This window comes from Tyto alba, unplaced genomic scaffold (assembly GCF_018691265.1).
Source record: "Tyto alba isolate M040663 unplaced genomic scaffold, T.alba_DEE_v4.0 Super-Scaffold_7, whole genome shotgun sequence".
Taxonomy (NCBI): domain Eukaryota; kingdom Metazoa; phylum Chordata; class Aves; order Strigiformes; family Tytonidae; genus Tyto; species Tyto alba.
In genome coordinates, this window is record NW_024881328.1 from 4,840,154 (window position 1) to 4,865,153 (window position 25,000).

Consider the following 25,000-nt stretch of genomic DNA (forward strand, 5'->3'; position numbering starts at 1 on the left):
AGGGTCACAGATTTTAGGAAGAGGGCAGGTTTAGGTAAAGAAAAGTCATGTTAGCTGAGTGTCGCAACGCTAAAGGATGAATTGTGCAACCGTCAGCTAAACGAGGATAAAAATGTACATGAAAAATTGCAGCATGTACTCCTGTGACCTGCACAAAGTGAGAAGCAGCTCAGAGCCTTCATGAGCATTTAATAATTTTTGGGAAGCAACTAGACACTGTAACTTCTCTTTAACACAGAAGAAAATGACAATGAGGAAGGAAGTGCAGCAGAAATCTTGAACATTACCACTATTATGCAAAAAAAAAAAAAAAAAAAAAAAAAAAAAAAAGAAAAGCTGTTAACTGTTTTCCCCTTGCTGACTGGGTAGACGTGCCCTCAGATGGAAAACTTCTGATACTTGTGACTCCTTGCTACCAGAAATCACATGAGATGATCAAGGAAGAATATCACAATAACTATATTTATATCTAAGGCTGAACTTCTCAGAAGAACTGTACCTTGATTAAAATTTCTGGTAGGCTGCAATAAAAATATCAGATGTGAGACTGGCCCGGCAGATCAATTATCATAATTGACAACATTTTATTAATACATATTGAACTCCTAAATGTTTTGGACGTAAGATATCCCCGTGAAAATGATCCTTAGAGAGGCAGAATGCCAGATCTGGGAAAAGAATCAAGGCTGGCTTGTCTGCTGTACAGTTTAAACAAATATTTTTCATCTGGTCTGCATATTCTATGCTTTTGTACAAATTTAGCATCTGTTTGTACCTGCATATTTTAACTTAAGAGCTTTCATTAATTTTTTTCTTTTTTTTAAAGCTTCAAAGCCATAAACATGTATATTTATACCACAGTATTGTACGCTGGTTGTAAAGCTCTGAATTAAGTCATTCTGTGCTTTAGTTTTGATTAGAATGATACAATTAGAACCTGTTATTCTACCAACTAATTACTTGTAGAATGTGACATCTGAAGAATACTACAAGATTACAAATTTAGGAATGAACCGAGAAATGTGCTCTGTTTATATTATTCCCCTATCTTCAGTCAAATCATTGTCATGGAAATAGATTAATACTGGGCCAGTTTCTGTCCTCATCAAAATCTTTCTCACAAAAAATGAGTAATAAGAATTTTAATGCTTCATATCAATAAGATTTTAATAGCGGGCTTTGATCTTCTTGCCAGTCTATCACTTGATTGGCCGAGCAGCATCCATCTTCCTGAATCATCATCGACTTGTGTTCGTTTCTGGGAAATTCTCTCTCCTTTTTTTTTTTTTTTTTTTTTTTTGGTCATTGTTGAGCCATTTCTGGGTGCCTTTTGACATTTTATTTCTTACAGGAGTGGCTAAGTGAAAGATTAAAACAGTTTTTGCACTTAAATCGGAAACACTAAATTCTCTCACTTAAAAAAAAAAAAAAAAAAGGAGAGATATATGCTTGTGCCTGTCTTCAAATAAAGAAGGGCTGGCATTTAGAAGAAGTTGAAAAGGTGAAAAAGAAATGCTATGTATATTTATTTTTGCTTGTGAAAACCCTTTGGAGGGTTAAATCTTAACCAGGCTGTATGTGTGAATACCTGTTGCACACGAACTAACAAATTAGTAGCAAGAAACCAAGTTTGACAGGCACTCAAGGCAGGCTAAAACATCTATGAAAATAACCATTCTCCCCAGTGATGGAGTTGTATCCAGCCTCTTTGAAATGCTATTTTAACTCACTCTGAGCCCCCAGTTTCATGGAAAGCAAACCGATCCATGATAAATACATAGTAAATAAGTCTGCATATATCATGCTCATTTGCATGTGAATTAACCCAATTTATGGCCATAAAGGCAGACTTTGTCAGCGCACAGAGAGTGCACAGAAGAAGCAAACAAATTGTACGGGCAGAGAAGAACTGCCCACAGTTGAAAATTTGTCACATTTCTGCACCACTTGATATTAATACATGCTGTGCTTCCAATGAGGTTAAAATGACGATGACAGCTCAGAAGATCTGTGTGATGATAGATAGAAATAGAGATATAAGAACTTCTTGTATCTTCCTTTTGTATTTGCAGTTGCTTCCAGGTATAGATCTCACAGTGCCTGCTAACTGATTATTTCTTTTAAATACGGAAAAAAAAAGAAAAAAAAAAATTCCCTTTTTATCACCCGGCTGCTTATTAGATTCGATATTGGAAAAAGCCCTTCATTTACTCTGAACAAATAGTTCTGTTTTCCACCACTCGCTGTCATGTTTAAAGTAAATAAGTTCTCGTCCATCCAGCACTGCTGAACTCATTCAGTTGCCAGAACAAAGCCATTGTATAGAGGTCCACAACAGCCCTTTTCTCTCCTTCCCTTAGCAGGATCTTCTCTCTTACCGCAGTGTGCTCCCTAGCTTTGTAAGCAACGCAATAATGTGCAAATGCTAAAAGTGTGCATGCTTATTTCACAGAAGAAATGAAGGAAGATTATGACACTATGGGGCCTGAAGCCACAATTCAGACCACTGGAAACAATGGTACAGGTAAGGCATTGCATGCTATGTGCATCACTTTTCTTCTGAATCATGTAGAATTAGCTGTGTGTGAAATGACAACACAATTTTTTTCTTGTTTAACAATTATTAAACATTTACATAATTCTCCTGTTTTAATTTTTTTCCCCCAATTTGATGGCAACAGTGCAGCAACAAACTCATTCGGTGAGAGTCCTTGATACCCCTCCCGTGCCCTGCAATGTTTCAGCCCCTAACTCCTTTTAACTGCACCCTTGTGAGCTAATAGTTCTCAGCAGCAAGAGGAGATGTTTTCCCAGCAAGGGCGAATCCCGTATAGTTTAAAGTAGCTGTACCAAGATACAGTGGTCTTTTAATGAGAGAGACTGTACAAAGAGCTTGATAATGAGGATGGGGTGCACCCTTCTTGGCAACCCCAGATTCGCATGGTGCACAGAGTAAGCTACTTCAGAGACTGAAAACATCTTTTCAGCAAGACACACATAAACCCCTTACATAGATACACAGACACACACACTTTAAATGCATATTTATGAGATTATTATGTTTCTGGCTAATCTTTTTTTTTTTTTTTCCCCTCCACTTTCCTCATCTCTTTCTTTCCCCTCTTCTTAGAAATCAATATATTTTGTGGAACAAGAAAGGGGACAGAGATATTTAGCAAGCATCATCTCTGAGCCATCTTTTTTTTTTTTTTTTTTTTCTGTAGCAGAGCAAAACAGCACAAGGTTTCTGTTACTATTTTCTAATCCAAATGAATTCAGGGGTTTACCATGTTCTTTCCAAAGGCCACAAGGCCCCACTCTATCCTCAGCACAGCTGAGTGTCATACATCACCTAATGTTTCTTTTGCATCACAGTTTGAGATGTTGCAGATATCCCTGATTTACACGGTTAAAAGTAAGTGTTTTCTAGTATAAGTACATTTCTATGCATTCCATTATGAGATTTAGTTCATAGGCAATGCCCTCTAGAAATATTACTGTAAAAGGTGGTACCTAAGTCTTGCAAGGATTTTATTACTCACACTTTCCTAATGTTGGTAACACCCACATAAAACCCCAATGCTCTTATTAAGTAACACAAGAAATTTACTTTATTATTCTTGAGGGGGAAAATAATAGAAAAATAAAACCATGTCACTGCTTTTTTCATCCATTAGGTGTATTGTGCATGAAAGGAGCATGGCACCAAGGCACAGTTTACCATTGCGTGTTTACTTAATGATGCTGCTGTACAGAACTGGATACATATGTATTTTAAAAGCTTTCTTATTTCCAAGGGACATTAATAAAGTGACAACTTGTTCTTACAACTTGGAGAAACAGAACTTTAAAAGATGTCTGGTTCGGAAATAAGACTTGATGGTTATCTGAATTACCATTACCAGAGCCTTTGAGGTCCCCTATCAGTCCGTGTGACTTCCTTTGCACATATTTTCCTTACCATAACAGGCCTTGACTCTTTCATATTTGCAATGTGGTCTGCTTGAGGGGGAAGACTTCATGTCCCCTTAGCCCCTTCCCTTCCAGTATCTGATGGTCTCTTCTGCCTGCTTGACTTCGTCCTCACGGCATCTCTCCGGGGGAAGGGTGCTGCCAAGCCAAGCCCCCACACAACCCTGCCACTAACTTTGTGTCAGATCCATGGCTGTGGGGTGTCCTTCCTCGTCTGAAACCAGTTTTCTGGAGGGAATAAATAAGGATTGCCCTTACCCAGCTTGGTGCACTGCGAACTCACGGTTCAAAGAGTGCTTTGCATTTAGGTGCTCTGCATCTAAAATACAAAAGCTGCTCTGGATGTTGCAGCTGGAGATTCCTTCCCCAAAAGTCATGTGCAAAAGTCCCAGCCTGCTCTTTACTCCAGCTGCTATTTGCTGCAGTGGGCAGCTTGCTCAAATAACCGTTTTGAGTTGTCTAGTGCTCTGCTAGTATTTAATTCAAATCTTTTATCACTCAGGCATTCAGAGCCACGTCCTTCAGTGGAGGCTTGTGCCTGGGTAGGCTGGGTAGAACATATTTTCTGTAATGGCTGCGGTCTCCGTAGTCTCTTAAGAGTGATATCAAATTATTTAGTCATATTAAATCATCCGATGAACTAAATGTCTTTGCCAGTCTTTTCATCTTGAGTGGAAGATGACAGGTAACAGTTAGGAGCTGCAGCATCCTTCACGCAGAGTAAAAAGACCCCCAGCTTGCCTGTTGAGGTGCCCCAACAATTATTTGAGGAGGAAAGGGAAGAGGTCAGTCCCTGAGCCATTGGAGATCCTTCCTACCTATTCTGGGAAATGTTCAAAGTTTTTTCCTTCAACTCATTATAGGCTCAGGGCCTGATTTGAGTTCTTGGTCTCAATTTCTCCCTACAGATAGTAGGGGGATTTAATACTGATGTTTAATAAAATAGCTTAAGTGAGGCTGAGATTCAACCCAGTGAAGGAAGTTGGGCCAGTGACTCCGTCTTCAGCAAAAGCCATACCTCAGTGACCTTATAGTGTCCAAGAAACTCGTTTGGGTCTTCTTACAGATTAATATGGGCTCTTCCAGATGGGCCAAGAAGGTTTATCTCATTTAACACATGCCTTTCCCTCCTGACACCAGGTCTTGTAGTGCTCTGTGACCTGGGCTGAGCACAGAGATAGGAGATGCAGCTTCAGGACTCATTCACATATATCCAACCAACAAAGTTGCTGTAGTCGAATGCAACAATTGTGGTGTATTTTTAGCATCAAATTCATTACAGAATGTCATTAGTAGAGAAAGAAAACTAAAAGAAAAGGTCTCTGTTATTAAATTATTCTGCTATTGTCAGAATGGCCACTTCCTAGTGGTGCTTCAAAAGGAAATCTTGTTATCCATACATTAATCAGCTGCCTTCTTATAATGAGCCATGGAGGCTTTATAGTGGAAAAGCAAAAGTGACCATTAGAGTGAAAATTTTAGTCCTTGGTCCTGCTAAATTAATTTGTAAATATTTCTGGGATTTCTGTAATGGATACTTGACAAAATGATGTTTTGCAGAAGGGGTTTTTAAAATGTGAATGAAGAAATTCCTACGGCTTATTTTATTGTACCTGTTATGGTTATTACAACTGGGATGTTTGCAGCAAATAGATTAACAAATTCCCTGTAAACAAACAGAAAAAAATTTCCTGGTTTCGATTACTAACATCTGACAAGCTTCGAGTAAAGATCTCTTAATATAATTTAAAGAGCAGAAAAAAAAAAGACCTTTGGAGGGAGGAAAACAGAAGTAAAACTTGGCAGGTTGGAGGACAGGCCGTTTTCAGGCTGTAATCTGTGTGTACCAATGGGGGCCTCTCACTTCCTGGCTAATGAAGGCTGTGGTTTTATTAGCTTTGTTTGCGATTAAGGGCAGCTATCACCATCTCACAGGACGAGTTCCCACACAAAATAACTGGTCTCCCAAGCTCCTTGAACCTCTCTCTCACTTTATCTTGAAAGGTCCTAAATGCCTCCAAAGATAGCTTTCCTTAATGTGTTTTATTTTTATGTGACATGGCCACATCAGCTTTTGGAGCTGAAAATACTTCTGCTCTCCAGACTCCAATAATTAATTAAAAAAAGACTTATTTGGTGAGGTCACCCACCGTAGATCTCGCTGAAATTCTTGCCTCGCAGGAGGGGATGTGCAATGTGTGTGCAGTGTCAGCCCATGAGGAATCTGAGAACATGACTTTCTGCATGGAAAACAAATTAGGGCTCAGGGGGGGAAGCAAGCCTTCCCCCCAGAAATCCAGAGAGAAGCCTAATGGTAATCAGATGGGTCTTTTTAGTAACACTGGGTGAGCTTCCAGTCATGTCTGAATCGTCAGTAACATCGCTGGTGAGAAACCAGATACACATGGTCACCTTTCGCTATTTATGTTAATCTGCAGTGTTGCAGCACTGGTTGTATTGTTTCAGTTAAGGATCTGTCAGCTTTTCCACTAAATCCCCTTGTTTTTAGGGGTTTATAATGTAGACATAAACATTTGCTTTAGCTCCTGGATTTCATGCACAGACATAGAAGCTAAATAATCCAGAGAATTAGGAAGCCAAGGCCAGCAATATCTCAGCAGTCCTCCACAGCCTGTTGGATCAGCCTCCAGATAGACTTGGGGGCCAGGAAGGATGAACCTCATTTGGGTTCGAGTTTGGGACTGAAGCTCCTAATATTAAGTCAGACTTTGCTCAGTGGCTTGAATCCCCATCCTATAAATGCAGTTTCAAGCTCCAAAACCTCCCCAGCCTGATTGGAGAAGGACACACGGCCCCAGCCCTTGGAGCTCTCCCACCCTTTCCCCTTCCTGGTCCCATACCTCCTCTCTGGAGAAAAGCTCTCTTTGCCTGCTTCACAGGTAGCATTTACTGGGTCATGGCCTGAAAGTGGCAAAAATTCAACTTGTTTTCCTTAGATCTATTGCTAAACCAAGAGAAGGAGTGGAGATGGGTTAGTGTTAAGCCGGAGGGTGGATGATCTTGCAGCAGTCGAGAGAGCTAGACATAGCGAGTGAATGAAAAGTCAGGTTTCCAATGTGAAAAGTAATGCCTCATCTTTGTTCTGATAAAAACGAAGTCAAAAACATAGTCTGACGCTCTTGTGCACAAGGTGTACTTCAGTAACCACCATTTTGTTATATTTCTCTCACAGCAACAAAATGGAGGTAAGGTACTCGGTCTTGTTCCCCGTACTCACACTTCCCTTCTCTAAGAGTTGCCTTTTTTTTTTTAGGAAAAAAAAAAGGTGATGTCGTTTCTCATGCCAATAACAAATGATAACAGGAGCTACAGAAGGACCAAGAGAGGAGCTCTGTGGTGGTGTAGCGATTCCCTACAAAAGCGCTGCATTAGGAACAGAAGTTTCCTTCCAAAAACGGTGTCCCATGCCCTGGGCCATTTGGTCACTCTCACTAAAACACTGCAGAACGGCTGAGAAGCAGCTCAGCTCATACGAAAAATAGGGCATATTTATCTCAGCCAGAGGATTTGATTTTATCGGCTAAAGGGATGAGGTTTGCATAGACAAATATCTACCCTTATCGATGACAGCGAGATCAGCGCTTCAAATCAGGTGCCTTCAGGTTTCCAGCTGTGCCTCAGTCAAAGGCCATGTCTCATTCTGACTGCCAGCATCACCTTGCATTTTTTGTAGGAAACTGAGGCAAAGCATTTGCCTGTTTCTGAGTACCAAGGAGCTGGCTAGTCTCTCATTTCCAGCCATTACAAACCAGTATAACCCTGTAGGGCCATAGCCCCTTTGATTTTCATGAGTTTACTCCGCATTTCTCCCTGGCGTCAGTGGAAACAGAATTGTGCTGGTTAATATTTTACTCTTACATGAACTGTAGAATAGTTTATGGCATTGCCTCATTTTCTTATTTCACCTAAGGAGAAATACATTAAAAATGTAATCAATCATAAGCTGTTCTTTTCATTTATGATCAGTTTAAAGCAAGTATCTTTAATTCCTTGCCACCAACTGTGTCTTCCAAGACTTGTTAATAAAAAAAAAAAAAAAAAGAATTAGAGAAAGAAAATGACCAGCTCCTTTTTTCTCCTGGTAAAATAATATTAATATTTGTATGTAACCTCCCAGAGTTCTTAAGGTCTTTTCTGTATGCACTATTCATACATGGAGGAGAAAAGCATACTTTTAGTAACAGGATGTTTTGTGGCTGAGCATATATTATGTTTCATGGACATTGCACGGACAATAAAAAATTGGGTTTACATTTAAGGAAGAGAAGGAAAACTCTCATACAGACTGTAAAAGTGGTTTTAGGCTCAGTATCCATGTCATGGCCTAAAACATGTGGTTGTATTTGTGGAAACCTATGAAGCAATACTTCTTTAAAAACAACCTATTCTCCCATTGTAAGTTGATTTTTCAGGGAGAAAAAAAAATAAAAGGAAGATGTTGTGAGCAATTCTCTTCTCGTGCCCGCCACAGAAGAGCAGCCCGAGGCAGGACCCGTCACGGAGGAGAAGCGGTTGTGGTCTTTACTACCTGCAACTCTCTCCTGTGCAGGGACTGTCTCGGGGTCTGGGGGCAGCTGAGCTCAGTCTTGTAGGTCGAGCTTTGTTCATGCCAAAAGCTGTGGGTCCCCCAGGAGCCCCCTGAAGGTTCAGGTTCCACAGATGAAAGATTACCTGCATTACCCAAGCCTCATAAACTTCTGCTGCTGCCCCGGAGAGCCCGTGTTCTTGTTAATTTAACTGCCCGCCCTTACTTCCATCCACGCTGGTGGAAAGCCCGCATTAATTTTATTAGGAGCTGGAGCAAGAGCGATGTGAGGAAGGATCCAGCTGCAGCCCCAGCCTTGCAGCTCCAGCAGACCCGCTCTGCCTGCGCGTAACGATGCTGACCGACCCCAGCTCTCGGGGAGGATGCGCTCAAACCCCTTTTCTTTTCCCCTTCTCTCGTTTTAGTGAAGAACGCAAATTGCACGTCGGACTTTGAGGAATATTTTGCCAAAAGGAAACTGGAGGAAGGAGATGGGCATGCAGTCAGCATAGCGGAGTACCTGCAGCGCAGCGACACAGCCATTATTTACCCCGAAGCCCCCGAGGAACTGTCTCGCCTTGGCACTCCAGAGGCCAATGGGCAAGAAGAAAATGGTGAGGCTGTAATTCATTTTTAGCCAGTATCCTGACCTCGTGCAGCTGTTGCAATTATAAATGCACTACATGCCTGGGTGTTTACCTTAAAAATTGAAGAACAGCTGCAGCGGCATGGAATTTCATGAGCAAAGATTGGGGCTGTAATTTCAGTGTATTGTGATTTTTCAGTCAGCAAATTTGTATTATTTGGCGGGCGAACTGAAGAGCTGAATTGAAACGGGAGAAAGGCTGCCGCTCTAGTTGGGAGTTGGGGAAGTTTTAGTGGAGTTTTAATGCAACAAAAGGTGGGGTATCTGGCCGATGGCGCTACGATGCCTTGATAAATAATTGGAAAAGTGTCGGTAGGAAGGCTTCGGTCAGTGGCGTAAGTAGTGTAATGAGCTGGGTCTGGAATGCAAATCGCCAATCGATCTGGAAAAGTATTTCTTAGTTTTCCAGCCGGCGAGGTCGGCGGGAGGAGCGATGCCCGTAATTAATTTCCTAGCGGGGTCCGGCGCAGGTCCCGCGAGTCTGCCGTGGGTGTGCGCGGGTGCCGGTGCCTCCCGCCGCCGGTTGGAAGCTCCGTCCCTCCCTCTCGGGGCAGCAGATTGCAGCGATTCCTCTCATACCATCCCGGGCAATCAGCCCATGAGCTGCCATTGATTTGCTGACCTTTTGGCCTGCCTCTCTTTCCCCCCTCCCCATCCCGGGGCCGCAGACCTGCCACCTGGAACTCCAGATGCCTTCGCCCAACTGCTGACCTGCCCCTACTGCGACCGGGGCTACAAGCGCCTGACGTCCCTCAAGGAGCACATCAAGTACCGCCACGAGAAGAACGAGGAGAACTTCTCGTGCCCTCTCTGTAACTACACGTTTGCCTACCGCACCCAGCTCGAGAGGCATATGGTGACACACAAGCCAGGGACAGATCAGGTGGGGGGGCTGGTTTTAAGTGATTTCTTTCTGTAATAACCCCTTAGAGAAACGATATTGCTTTGATTGGCAATCATTATTAATTTTTCATGGCATTTTGAAGATGCAGATCTTTTAATGGTAATAGCTTTAATTGAGGTCTAAATGATTTTTTGATGGTCTCTTCTAATATGATTTAATAGTCTTACGTTCACGATCGAATGAGTGTGTTAATTTCTAATTTAGAAATTTTATTTGCACTTTAACTTGACTTTAGTTTCGTTTTTATGTTCCTCAAAAAGTGAATGAAACTGTAGCATTTTAATTATACATTATTAAACATCTCAGCAATTTTAATTCCATTTTTCACCTAGTTTTACTTTGCAGTGTTGCAAATAGGAGCTCCAAGACATACTAAAAGATCCGCTAATATTTTTTCATTACTTTTTGAGTAACCTTTTCAATCACGTGAAATTATGCGTATTTTGTATAATCGTTTGTTAAACATAATTACACATTTTTAGAATAACTCTTCCCACAGTACATATAGGCTCTCATTTGTGATTGTGCCACTAACGCATGCACGCACTAGAATTGCAGCATCGCTATCATTTGTATAGCCCAGCAGCGTATCTGCAATAAATCAAAGCAGTTTTTTCCTCGATGTGATGCGTGTAATATTATATCAGTGCTGCAGTTAAGGAAATGCTGCGTGTCTCAAACAGGTGACTGAGCTTCCCTAGTGCTCCTAAACAGGCTGGCGATAGACCTGTGCCACAAAACTCTTTATACCAGCAGAAAAACCACCCTGGTCCTCGCCGGAGAATTACTTCTGAAAACCCATCTTATGGAGGGCTGTAATGGAAACTCAAATGGTGTGGTTAAAACTCAAATAAATAGATGTGTGCGTTGTGTCAAATTATAAAGGCTTTATGCCGTATTTATTTTTCTTAAAATCCTGAAAATCACGATGGGCTGTATTTCTCTTGGTAGGTTTTTCTCAGCATAAGGTAAATGCAGTTAGGCAAATACACATCTCCTAATCGTGCGATTTTTGCAATTAGCATTTTTAAGAGAACTGTATCTTTCACTTGATCTTAAATCAATATAAATGATTCTAGAGCTGTTTCTCCTGTTCTTTCCTTCCTGTGGCTTTTCCAGCAGACAAACGTGTTTTCACATACATGTGTATTTTCCCTAACCTGATCCTCCATAAGGTTCTTTCTTTCTTTTGCTTCGTGTCATTAAAAACACCGGGGGGGAGGGGGTGGGGGTGGGTGGGGGGGAAAGCCTAGATATTTATCCAACGCAACCGCCTGAAATTTCACATGCGAGAGCGCGCTGGTACTGGCGCATTATGAATGGTAGCTTTGGTGTTGAAAAGTCCCCTCATTTGCTCATGGCATTTACAATTAGTAAATTAAAATGATTGTATCATATTAACAGTGGCACAACTAAAGTTTATAGTAGTCCTCGGAGGGCGATGGGGGGAGACAAAACAGCTGTTGCTGTTTGTTTATGCAACTCAGCAACATATGAGCGCGGGTCCCTCAATGGCGCGCGGCGGGCTGGGCTCTGCTTGATCTTTGAAGGTTGCTGCTGTTTGAACAAACCTCCCTGTGTCCCATGTAACACCATCTGTCTCGCCAGGAATGTGGGAAGAGGCAGCACACCCTCGCAGTTGTCATACCGTTTCGGCGCTGCCTTTTTTTTTTTTTTTTTTTTAGCCCCTTCTTTTTTTTTTTTTTTTTTTTTTTTTTTCCCCCCCCCCTTTCCCCCCCCCCCCCCCCCCTCCCCGCTCCCTGCTCCTGCAATAGCCTTTTGTGTCGTGGCCGCCTGCAAAAGGCTGACCTCCTACCTTGAGCATCCAGAGCGGCTGGCTACATTGCTATTAATATTATTAAATGTTTTTAATTATATATTTTTTTTTTTTTTTTTCCTCTCCAAATTCAAAGTCATGGGGCTTTTCTCGCTTGTTGCGAAAAGGTCAGCTGACTTCGATTATATCTTTATGCCACTTTTAACTTTCAACTTTCCCTTGCCCCTTAAAAAAGCACCAGGGGAAAACATGGCACGAAAGGTAGCTCAAGATTTCTCTGCTGATCTGTGATCTTAAAAAACATTTCCAGCAGCAGCTCATGCCGAAGATGCAGTCTCTTCTGCTTGATAATGAATTAAATCTTTCACGAAATGCCACTAACGACAGTGTTTCTGTCTTTCCTACACACGCAGTAAACAGAATTTTTAAACAAGCAGAGTCCCACATGTTCAGAATCTGCTAGGAATATTAAGAGACACAAATCTTCTTATAAAACAGTTTCTCTCATCGTAAGATACCTTAAAGCAACACATTTCTGATGAGAGACTTAGGAAATAATTCTAAAGCAAATATCGAATGCTCATGTGAAAGTACTTTCTCATTTGTTTCGGTTTACTGCCAACATTTTGATTTTTATTGCAACACTGATGAGACAAATAAATGTACATGCAGACCTTTTGGTCCGCTTGATAAATTCAGAGCCACATTAATTTTGTTTTTGTTTTTTAAGCTAGAAATTCATGGCTTCTCTTGCATAAAATTCATGTCGGTATCTTTTTTTTTTTTTTTTTTTTTCATGCTAGCACCAAATGCTGACCCAAGGAGCAGGCAATCGCAAGTTCAAATGCACTGAGTGTGGCAAGGCCTTCAAATATAAACACCATCTGAAGGAACACCTGCGAATTCACAGTGGTGAGTAGCGGAGGTGCTGGTGTGCTCATTTGCATTTTGTTTAATTAGCTGAGTTTTAAAGACTGCTTAAAATTTACACAGTTCTGCTTCTGGCTTCTTGGAGCTACTAAGGTATTTCATAAGTGATATCTGAGTATTCCTCATTTATCATGCTGTTAATACCACGGTCTCGCTGAAAGATTTGGAAATAGTAAAGCTTCCTGAAAATAGTATAGATTATTTGTTCGGCAGTTTGAGTTCAGAAGCGTTCACTCATTTCTGTGCAGTCGGACCCTGAAGAGTCCATTATATTTTCCATAAAAAAAAATCCCCTAAGTGAAATACAGCTCATATTCTCAGATAACGAGTAAGCGCAAAGCATCTCATATTGAATGACTTGTGCATTTTGGCTCTCCTGCTCGACACACCATTCAGCAGACAAAATGCCACCAGGCTCTGTCCAGGCACAAACCTCCATCAACGCTGACATGGAGGTCCCAACATCAGGACTCAGTTTCTCCTGCTGTGCTCATTTCCAGTGAAAATTTAATTTTTTGGAAGAAAAAAAAAAAGAAAGAGGAAACAAATCAAATTTGAGCAGTCTGGATTTGATTTGTCTCCCTCCTCCACAGGGTACTTACCTGGGTCTTGCAATGGTCAGTCTGGAGCCAATCTCACACCTTGGATCATGAGTCCAAACTGACCTCAAGACCCATAGAAAGAGGAGGGTAAAGCAGTGGTGGCATGTGGTCATGATCATAGAATTAATATTTTCCTATTAATCAGTGGATACACAGACGATCGGTTGGGTATCAAATGCGATCGCTTGCAATTATAGCAGCAACAGCAATAATTAACTTTTGGTTTTAATTATCATTCTAGGTGAAAAACCATATGAGTGTCCAAACTGCAAGAAACGTTTCTCCCATTCTGGCTCCTACAGTTCGCACATCAGCAGCAAGAAGTGTATTGGTTTAATCTCTGTAAATGGCAGAATGAGAAACAATATCAAGACGGGTTCTTCTCCTAATTCTGTATCTTCCTCTCCTACTAATTCAGCCATTACACAGCTGAGAAACAAGCTGGAGAATGGCAAACCACTTAGTATGTCTGAACAAACAGGCCTACTGAAAATTAAAACAGAACCACTAGATTTCAATGAATATAAGGTTCTTATGGCCTCACATGGGTTTAGTGCAACTAGTCCTTTTATGAATGGTGGACTTGGAGCAACCAGCCCCTTAGGAGTTCACGCTTCTGCTCAAAGTCCAATGCAGCACTTAGGTGTAGGGATGGAAGCACCATTGCTTGGGTTTCCTGCGGTAGGCAGTAATTTAAGTGAGGTGCAAAAGGTCCTACAGATTGTGGACAACACGGTTTCCAGGCAGAAAATGGACTGCAAGGCTGAAGAGATCTCCAAGTTGAAGGTTTACCATATGAAGGATTCATGCTCTCAAGCCGAGGAACAAGGAGTTACCTCCCCCAATATCCCCCCCGTGGGTCTTCCAGTAGTAAGTCATAATGGTGCCACTAAAAGTATTATTGACTATACATTAGAGAAAGTCAATGAAGCCAAAGCTTGCCTCCAGAGCTTAACCACAGACTCGAGGAGGCAGCTCAATAACATTAAAAAAGAGAAGCTGCGAACCCTAATAGACCTGGTAACTGAAGATAAGATGATAGAGAACCATAACGTATCCACTCCATTTTCATGCCAGTTCTGTAAAGAAAGCTTTCCTGGTCCCATTCCGTTGCATCAGCATGAGCGTTACCTGTGTAAAATGAACGAAGAAATCAAGGCAGTCCTTCAGCCTCACGAGAACATGGTTCCCAACAAACCTGGAGTGTTTGATAAGCAAACCCTCTTGCTGTCATCAGTACTTTCTGAGAAAGGAATGACTAGCCCCATCAACCCATACAAGGACCACATGTCTGTACTTAAAGCATATTATGCTATGAATATGGAACCCAACTCTGATGAACTACTGAAAATTTCCATTGCTGTTGGCCTTCCTCAGGAATTTGTGAAGGAATGGTTTGAACAAAGAAAAGTCTACCAGTATTCAAGTTCCAGGTCACCATCACTGGAAAGGGCCAGTGCCAAGGTGGCGCTGGCTGCCACCAACAACACTCCCACTAAAGACTCTTTGTCAGCCAGATCTCCAATAAAGCCTGTGGACTCTATAACTTCACCATCTATAGCTGAACTCCATAACAGTGTTACTAATTGTGATACTCCTCTCAGGCTAACAAAACCTCCTCATTTTACCAATATTAAACCAGTTGATAAATTGGACCACTCTAGGAGCAATACTCCTTCTCCTTTAAATCTTTCTTCCACATCTTCTAAAAACTCCCACAGTAGTTCTTACACTCCAAACAGTTTCTCTTCTGAGGAGCTTCAGGCTGAGCCTTTGGACTTGTCTTTACCAAAACAAATGAAGGAACCCAAAAGTATTATAGCCACAAAGAACAAAACAAAATCTAATAGTGTAAATTTAGAACACAATAGTGTTTCTTCATCATCTGAAAACTCAGATGAGCCGCTGAACTTGACTTTTATCAAGAAGGAGTTTTCTAATTCAAATAATCTGGATAAAAGCACTAACCCAGTATTTGGTATGAACCCATTTAGTGCCAAACCTTTATACACAACACTTCCACCACAGAGCGCATTTCCCCCAGCCACTTTTATGCCACCAGTCCAGACCAGTATTCCTGGGCTGCGACCATACCCAGGACTAGATCAGATGAGCTTCCTACCACATATGGCCTATACTTACCCAACTGGAGCAGCTACTTTTGCTGATATGCAGCAAAGGAGAAAGTACCAGCGGAAACAAGGATTTCAGGTAAATTGTTGCAACTGTTTTCTTTTGAAAGGCTAGAATTTAGTATTTTGTGATATGTCCTCTTACAAAAGAAAAAAAAACAGTTATATTCAGCGTTTCCAACAAAATCAGCAGGATTTTTAGTCTGAACTTACAAAAATGCAGTGGGGTAGGAAAACAAATTGCAATTACCTTAGGAGTATGTCTACTTGGATTCAGAAGCAATATCCATACCTTTGAATAGGCATAATGCTTATGTTTTTATTCTGTTAAGAGCTCAGTTCTTGTTTATGAGAATTGTATCTAAATAATAATAACATTCATGAAAAATCCCATCCTGCAGTAAAATAAGAAATAAAGAGATTTTGTAGCGAAACTGATCTCTGCAGGGCTCCCCTCGGAGTGAACATAACTACATTTCACCATGGGGAGAAGGAACAGTGGGAGACTTCTTGGGAATCACCCCAACACTTGGACACAAAGTCGTAGCCCTCTAAGCAGAGGTCCATATGGCCTCATAGCAGCTCTGTCCCACTGAGAGTCCTCAAAGCTTCCTTCTCCATGTTTTTTTTTGGGGGGGGATTGCTTGAGCTCCGTGCATGAGAAAGGCTCTCTTTCTTCTCATGAATGTCTGGGGGATGAGAAACGTTGACGCGTTGCTTCACCATGGCCCCTTCTTTCAGCCCACCTACCGCCCTTCCCAGACTACCAGTCCTCTAATCCCGCCAGTCATCTGGAACAGCTTGGAAAATACCCAGAGATTAAATGAAATTATTTGGAGAGGTAGCAGCTAGGGCCCTTAATCGCAGACAAAAGTCTTTCTCTGGACACGTAATCTGGGTCAGCACTTCTTCGTGCCTGGGTACAACCTTTAATCCTTTTCTCAGGTCGTCTCAGAGTCAATACATGAGTAGTAAAGGATTTCGTCGCTTGCATGCCTACAGCAAAGTGCCGCTCTACGGAGGTCATGTACTTTTATAGCTTTTTGCTGAGTGTATTCAGATATAATGTACAGAGTTTAGTTAAATGAGATTAACTGATTATAGATTAATAATTTTTTTTTACATTTGCGTATGCTCCCCTATGTCCTATTATGGTCTATTAGTAATTTTACTGACTAGTAAATGTTTTATAGTTTCAAATGTGAAAATCAGGTATGGTTTTACATTACAGACTGTAATCCCTCTTTGCACAATAGGAGCATAAATAGCACTGCACCTCCATAACAGCTGTTCCACTATTCCAATTTACAGTACATCTGCCCTCTTTGTAAATGTATTTAAGCCTATTTAATCTTCTCTAATATTAATTAGTGCAAACCTAGTCTAAGAAAACCGAACTCTGTGATAGCAAATGGAAATGTATGTTATCATGCAAGTTTGCACTCTCTTTGGATCAAGACAAAATAAATATCAAGAAATTTAATAATTTACTGATCCACATTCATTATTGCTTAATGCTGAAGGCTGTTTTAACATAGATAGAACATTGATAAAAAGTGTTATTAATATTCCCTATTTCAAATTACAAAATTAAATATAAAAATATAGCTTGAGGCCTTTAGTCGGGAGACATACATTTAAATGGATTGCATAATAATAACATTTGTACCTAAATATAAAATTCAATTAAAACCTTTCTACAGATACAGAATATATCCAAGTTTCAGTGTTTTGAAAGGAATGATCTCTTAGCTGTTGCTTACGCTCACCCCTGTAAAACATTACGATACCTTTTGCCATCCATGAAGAGCCTCCCCTTTGCATTTTCTGCCTCTTGAAAATATTTCATGCCAATATGATATATGTAAATCATATTATTGCAGAGTGCTCAAAACCAGAAAGTTGGTTGAAGGCAGAGAAGTAGGAGGCTCCTCGTTGCTTCCACAGTTCCCATCAGCTGCGATTTCATTATCAATGGGTTCTTAAACTAAGAGGGACCACCATCCTAAGCAGATGATATTTTAACTTTTCGGGGGGGGGGGGGGGTTAGTTCCTCTGTGGGAGGGAGCGGTGGTGGAAGTGGGTGTCGCTGACGGGTGGTTCCCTCGCAGGGAGAATTGCTTGATGGAACCCCAGACTACATGTCCGGCCTCGACGACATGACGGACTCCGACTCCTGTCTGTCCCGAAAGAAGATCAAGAAGACAGAAAGTGGCATGTACGCGTGTGACTTATGTGACAAGACATTCCAGAAGAGCAGTTCCCTGCTGCGACACAAATATGAGCACACAGGTAGGGCGGCCGCGCGCGCCGAGGGGAGGGCTGAGGTCCGCACTATGCTCTTCGCAGTGTTTCACGAGTACCCTTGTGCAATGACCAGTTCAGCAGGTGCTGAGGCTTTTGGCATGGAAGAAATGGTATCTTTTGCTCATTTCAACTTATTTTTTAATTTTTTTGTTTTTTTTTTTTTTTCCAATGGTTATTGGCTGGGAAATGACGGTTGGATGTGATGGGGTGAATCTCAGCCGCTGCTAGGTGACCTCCTGTCGTGTTGAGTGCAGTGGCCATCGTGGCGCTTGCAGAACGAGCCCTCTTCAAATAAGGCTGGCCTTAGCACTCAGAAAGGAGTGCAGCTCAGTCAGCACAAAATCTGGCATGGGAAGGAAGAGTGACAGCGTATTTCTCATTTTTTAGACACTATCTGACCCCGCACCATTTAATCCAATACAAAAACTTCCACTGACGTTAGCAGCGTGAGAGCCGGCTCTGGCCAAGTTATCTGAAAGTAAACAGCTCACGGGGGTTGCTCTCGCCGTGATTTCGCATGCCCACAGCACAGGCAGTTTGCATTTTGCTCTTCCACTTCTCAGTTAATGCCCGGGGAAGGTTTCCTTCTTTCCCAAGTAGGAACTGATTTTTGTCTAGTTCAAGGAAGCTTGCCAAAGCTCAGTGTGGATTGTCAGCTTAAAAAATATTTTGGTTTGAAAAAGACCCTCCATCACACCTATGTTGGCTGTGGTTCCTCTCGCAGGCAGCGCCTGCCTTTCCCACTGTCAGCCAGGACAGGCAGGAGCCCGGAGGTGAAGAGCTCTCTGAGAGGGACACATTGGCTCAGCATGTTTCAGTTAGGGGAAAACGAGACCGGAGCTCCCCAAATAATAGAGATATCAAGTTATGTTAGACAAAGGGAATGTGAATTATCATGTGAATTATTGTGCAGCAAGACATAAACCAAACTCCAACTTCCTAGAGTTAGAAAAAGCTTACTCAGGAGGAAACTTTCCTTAACTTTGAAAGCTGAGTCCCACTTCAGGAAATGAAGCAAGTCACATCATCCTTCAATCTCACCATGTAACGGTAAAAAACTTATACCTCTCTATTAATACATCTTCCAGGCCGCACAGAACCATTTGGCATTTCACATGTGAAAAATTTACAATTCAGAAGTGGACTGTGCCTTTAAAAAAAAATCCTTTACTTTGTTATTTTACCTTCTGATACTTTTCTTCCAAATTTTAAGATAATCCCACACAGGAAAATAAAAAAGGAAGTTAAAATACCTGTGGGATTAGGAAAGAAAATGAAAAGCAACGTTTTGGACTAGATCAGCTAGTTCATTGGTGGAATGTGCTTCCCACTACATTATTCAGATCGAATTGTTTATTCAGTAGAAGAAGCTTTGAAGGCTTTACGTTCCTGCACCTTTCCTCTCCTGAATGATTTTATTACAGCCATCTGCAAACATTATGGTTTACTACACTACTACCGTAAAGCTCTTATGTTAGAACTGGCCTTCATATATATCGGGATCTGGACATATGGTTGAATCCCATAAAGTTGGTAGTCCATAAGGTCGACAGACATATGGTTGAAAGGCTGAAAATTTGACAAGCTGAAATGTGTGCAATCACCTTGATTTGCAAAATAAACTGCATTTGTAAAAGCAAAAATATGTCCTGGTCTTTAAGTAGCACAGGAACCTACTGCCTAGAAAAATACCACACAGCTGCAACGCAGGGACTTTTCTCCTTCTTCTTTGCGCTGCCCCTTTCGGCTTCTCAACCTTACGTCTGTCAATTTTATGGGACTCAGCCTTATGATCCAGAACGTGTATACGGTGTCATATTTAATACACTAGAACTACAGCACACGATCAAGCTCAAGTGTGGCATTTAGAGACAGGAAGGATGGTCTTGTGGCAAAGGCACGGGTGCTGAGGCTGAGAGAGCCGTGCTCTTTTCTGCCTTGCCACAGACTTCCTCTGCGAATTTCATCAAATTGCTTCATCTTTCTCTCACCTTTGCCCATCTTTGAAATAAAAAGGAAATAATACCAGCCCACCTCTCCGGGGTGTTGTAAATCTTAATTCATACAGGCTGAAATCCTGCGATGGAACTCGCTATATAAAGTGTGAAGTATTATTAAGGACGCGTTTGGTTTTGCGGAGGCTCTGCACATCACGCTAACGTTAGATAGAGGCGGTTGGGAGCTCTGAAGACCTCGCCTGGGCTAGCCTCCATAACTTATTCACAGCCTTCAGGAGGCACACTGCACCGGGACTCTGGCTAATGGCTTAGCATGCATCTTAAGTGAATTTCAAATTAATTTGATAGTTTTTGGAAAAAGCTTGTAATTGCATTAATAACAGAGGTGCGAAATTGCAGTGGAAGGATCGGAATTCAAAGTAAAGGAGTCTTCTGCAGTTGGGGTCATTGTAAGGGTAGGCCTAGATTTTTCAATCAATTTTTTGAAACCTAAGAAAGAGAAAAGGCTTCTTTTCTGAGTGTGTTGCTGTTTTCTCTCCAGCTGATCGCAATCCGTTGTTACTTCATTAAAAACATATTTTAGGAGGAATTGGAACACTTCCTGTCTTTCCCGGAGAAGCACAAATACTGGATGTTATTTATACTGATGTCCTTTTTCTTATGTAAAAAAAAAAAAAAAATCTATGTGATTTTTTAGGTCTTTCTTCTGATATTTGAACAATCAGATTTTTCTTCGTCATCGCTTCTCTGGTCCACATACCTATTGCAGCCAGTGCTAGAACAAGGGTTAAAAGAGTCAGACAGAGGCCATGTTCTTGCTTTGCAGCCCCTAAAGCTTTACCCCAAAGAAATTATTCGGAGCAAAAAATAACGTTGACATGTAAAACTACATGAGTTGGCTTAGCCCTGTGCAACACCAACTACTGTAACAGAGAAAACAAGAATGTCAGATATTGCAGTAGAGCTGTTTCCCTGCCAGGGCAGGAAGAAGAATGGGATTTGGCCAGTTCTTTGTGTCAACTCAAGAACTTCTGATAGGACCATGTGGCCACAGATCAAGGAGCTCTGTGATTACCTCTGTACACCATGCCTGCCACAGCTTAAGCACAGTAGAAAAAGAGGCCCAAATTTCACAATCCACAAGTTTTAATTTATGCAGTATTAGTGGTATTCTGCAATGGCTTGTAGCTTCATGTGGAGAAGGAATATTTATGGCATTACTGCAATGAGTGAATTACATCGGTTCTGGATGATCTGAAATTTAGTGCAGAGGCCACTGCTTGTTGCAGGACCAAATTCTGACAAGGGATGCCATTTACTTTTAAAATAAGTTATATGCCCTTCTTAGAGTTTGAGCTTCACAGATCCTATTTCTTTAAAACTAGGGGATGCAGCACTATAATTGGGGTGCAGAGCACCTAATTACTAGGTAGCACAGGCATTCAGTGCTCACATTATTTTCCTGTGAAGTCTTATGAACTCATCCTAACTTTGGTGAGGCTGAAATTAGTTGAACAGATACTGCAAGCGTCTTATCCCATATTTCTCCAAGCTGCTTAGCACAAGGTTCGAGACACTTTCCTTACTAAAGGTGAAGAAGATGGTTGCCTTCGTGGCAAAGCATTGGTTCCATTTGGTGAACAAAAAAATGTTTGTGTTGCAGATAAGGAGGGAAAACGGTAGTGGGTAAGCGAGCAGGAGAACAAACAGAATGGGATATCTAGAAATAAAGAAATATTGTGGCTCTGGGGTAGAAATCCAGCCCCCCTCGGTCATCAGTGCTGCGTTGGGCTGACTCAGGAGTAAGGGGAAGGTTAGCGTTTGTTCTGCCGTTGTCAACTACTGTGTCTGCTACACACCAACTTCAGCGCCGCTTCGCAAGGAAACTTGCAGCGTGCCTGCTCTGCAACAAAAGCTGGAAACAGTTTTTCAGAATCCTACCTAGAAATTTTAAATCCTTTCATTGTTGTTCTATATTACATCATATTCTATTTTATTACTTGTGTGGGCTGTCGAGGGCCTCATAGCTGTGCTAGTGCTTTCATCCTTTCCTTTTCCACTGTATATTTTATTAAGACCTCTTTTTTATTTTCGTAGCTTTCATGCTGATGCAAGCACTAGTTTTATTTCCAGATTGATTCTGTAAACTAAATATTGTTCTTGAGCCTGGTAGCAAATCAGGTCTCTCTGGCTAGTATTTTGAATTCCCAACTCAGGAGTTTTCTTTATTTAGAGCTTGATTCATAAAAAATTTACATGCTATTTAAAGGTTACTTTTTCTTGCTTTACTCTAATACAAGTTTAGAATTCCCCATTTTACACTCAAATAAAAAAAAAAAAAAAAAAAAAAAGGATATATTCTATGCTTGTGAAATTTGTTCTGTAGACAAGGTCTCCTATTCAAAACGGAACAGGTGCAGCTTGGGCAATTATAAATAAATTGCATTTATCTTGCACCTTTGACCGCTTTTCTGTGCTCTGGCCGCTAATCCATCTCCATTGGGACTACATCTAACATCCAAACCCCCAAGCAGCTTCAAAAGAATTGCCTTTAAAAATAAAACCAAACTGTCACAAAAATGTTTCCTTCTTTCCTCCAAAGAGTGGGATTTTTCTCTGGCCCCCTCCCATAGAAAAAGACCCTCTTGCCTTAGGCAAAGGATGGGTGATATTTGGTCAGGGACCAGTGACAACTTATGATCTGATGTCTTATGACTTTTATACCACTGCAAATGGGAAACGCGTAGCTTTTCAGTCAAAGACTTTTAGCCCTGGACGATTGAGAGGTATTGATAGAGATTTTTTTGTTGTTGTTTTCTTTTCACAGAAATGCACTTTTAGAGACCCTGCAAAAAAAAAAAAATGGTTATAATTTCCCCTCTGTAAATTGAGCGCAGGCCACTGTGGGAACCTCTTTCTGCAGATGATGGAATTAAAGACAGACCAAACATTTCCTTTAGATATTTGAGAGACATTTATCATTTAGTTTCACTGGAAAATGTGGCACCTACATCACGCATCCACCTGATGACACACAAGTGTTTTGTGAGCCCTCCCGTGAGCTGCCTTGGGTACCTCTCTCCTAGCTCCATCCCCCATGGGTGACACAGGTCGTCTCAGATGAGACTGGGTAAAGCCTGTGGGGGGTGGGATGTCCAAGTCTGCTTCCTTCAGACCCACCTCTACTCCACTGATGTTACGACACTGCATGACAATGCTCTTATTGTGTGTTAGCTAAATAGCTGATAAAACAGCTGAGACTACCTACAACTTAGGTGCTCCCCATCCACCTACAATTGTAGAATTCTCCCCATCCACTTACAGTTGTAGGTTCTTCCCATCCACCTAAAACTATAGATTTCTCCCCATCCCCAATGCAAAATACCTTACTTCAGCTTTGCTGTATGGCTTACTAATGCATTGTAGGGATTAGGCACTCCTTTTAAATGGCTGAAATACTGGGTTTTGCACACGGGGGAAAAAAAGTAATTCTTCTGCAAATGTTCGGAAACCTGATACATTTAAAAACATATTTCAATTAGTGTTGTAACAGCTGCATGCTGCGCACTGTTAAGGTATGTTGTGTGGTGTCTGAACAAAGAACTTTGCTCAAGCTGTCATGTTCCCTTAGATCAAAACCGAGTCCTTGATATGGATGTGGTAGACTAAATAGCTCTAGTATAGCCTTTTTAGTAATAATATAAATTAGTATGAAAATATGAAGTATTTTAATCTTCTCATTTCTAAATTAATTTATAAAATATGGATGATTCCCTGCCAGACTACCACTGTGCTGGCTGGGGGGAGGCCCCAGGTAGAACAAACAGGAGATGCAACGTTGAACGAACGCCGGGTGCAAGGGATGAGCAAAGCAGGCAAAGGCTGAGGGACAAGCACATCACCCAGCCTTGGGGAAGGGCAGGTGGAGGCAGGCCTGGATGAGAAGCAGTGGAGGTGGTTGAATTCTGAGTGCTAGGCAACTGGATGGAGCACAACTGTAGGGTGAGGACGGTGTGGTGGGCATCATAAAAAATGAGGAAATTTGAAGTAACGGAGAAGAAGCGGCGTTGTGGAGAAGTGGAACAAGGCAAGGGTTGGGCTTGTTAATGCTAGGGAAAAGTAAGTCAGAGGGAGGGACTGAGACAGTGTGGGCTGTGAAGAGAAGGACACAAAAAAAAAGTGCCGAGGAAAAGCAGGAGGCCTATGAGGAACAAAAGAGGAACAAAATTAGCAATTGTGGAGATACTAGCAAAAGGACGTTAACGTGTTGCTCTGAGTGGGCTCAGCAGGACAGCTGGGACGGGGCAGGGATGCGGGCAGGCGTATCTGGTGCATCCAGCTGGGTGGCTGGTAGTGTTGGGAAAGCTCCCACCTTACCCGGGAGGGATTTCTTCTGGCAGCACTGGGGTTTGAGCAGTGCTTAGGTTGAGAGTGCTTTGGGATTTTAAGCTAACTTGAGTAAGTGACTTGACGGTGCTAAAATCTCCTGAGCAAAGACTACAGGATTTCCCCATCGTGGCAAAACTTGTGCTCCGAATCACAGGTAGCTGCCTCCCAGCTCTGGATTCAGTGCACCCCCAGGTCAAGGCTGGAGGTTCAAAGCCAAAGTACACGTACAGCTCGAAGCCCAGAGTCTTCTTCAAGCTCGACTTTTAGCCAACAGGTTAAATGGGCAGGAATGCATATTTAGGAAACAGATCATAAAAGCAATACTGCTATAACTCAATATATTAAGCTTGTATTTTCAGTTTTGCTGTAAAGGGAAATAAAGAAGAAAAAGAAGCCCTGTATGTGTGCAAGCTTAGGAAACTCTCATACAAAGAAAAGTAGTCTGAGTCCCAATTTCTAAGCATCCACTAATTTCCCTGTCACTTGGGTTATTCTATCTGTGGTTTCTCCTGTATTTTCCTTCCTGCCAAATCTCCCCTTCATTTCATAACATACAATTTTTGGCTTCCTTGGGCATTTGTTAATCACACCTTATTAAATGTGAACTTTCACAGTGGGACTTGAAGGTAGCTGTGACTAGATCAGGCAGAAAAAATTAGTGTGTTCCCTGGTATTCATTCTTAGCGACTTTGCTATGGAAGTGAAATTTTTTTTATGCCTGACTTTCCCTGCTCTCGAGTCCCAGCAGTGTCTGCAGGGGAAGAGAAAGCAGATCAGGTTCATAAAGGAGAAGCTTTGAGTTTTCCTGGAAGTCGAGATCCTTCAGTGGTTTGAAAA

The 25,000-nt window shown here is 41.6% G+C and overlaps 1 protein-coding gene across 4 annotated transcripts in view; it reads left to right on the top strand.

The window, feature by feature from the left end:
• ZEB2 (zinc finger E-box binding homeobox 2) overlaps window positions 1-25,000 on the top strand; it is a 117,807-nt gene that overhangs the window by 89,047 nt on the left and 3,760 nt on the right. For all 4 annotated transcript variants that reach the window (XM_042808488.1, XM_042808490.1, XM_042808489.1 and 1 more), the window contains 6 exons: window positions 2,453-2,524; window positions 8,944-9,132; window positions 9,833-10,047; window positions 12,649-12,757; window positions 13,619-15,588; window positions 17,621-17,801. In XM_042808488.1, coding sequence (XP_042664422.1) covers window positions 2,453-2,524; window positions 8,944-9,132; window positions 9,833-10,047; window positions 12,649-12,757; window positions 13,619-15,588; window positions 17,621-17,801 — 2,736 coding nt within the window. The remainder of the gene's footprint in view (window positions 1-2,452; window positions 2,525-8,943; window positions 9,133-9,832; window positions 10,048-12,648; window positions 12,758-13,618; window positions 15,589-17,620; window positions 17,802-25,000) is intronic.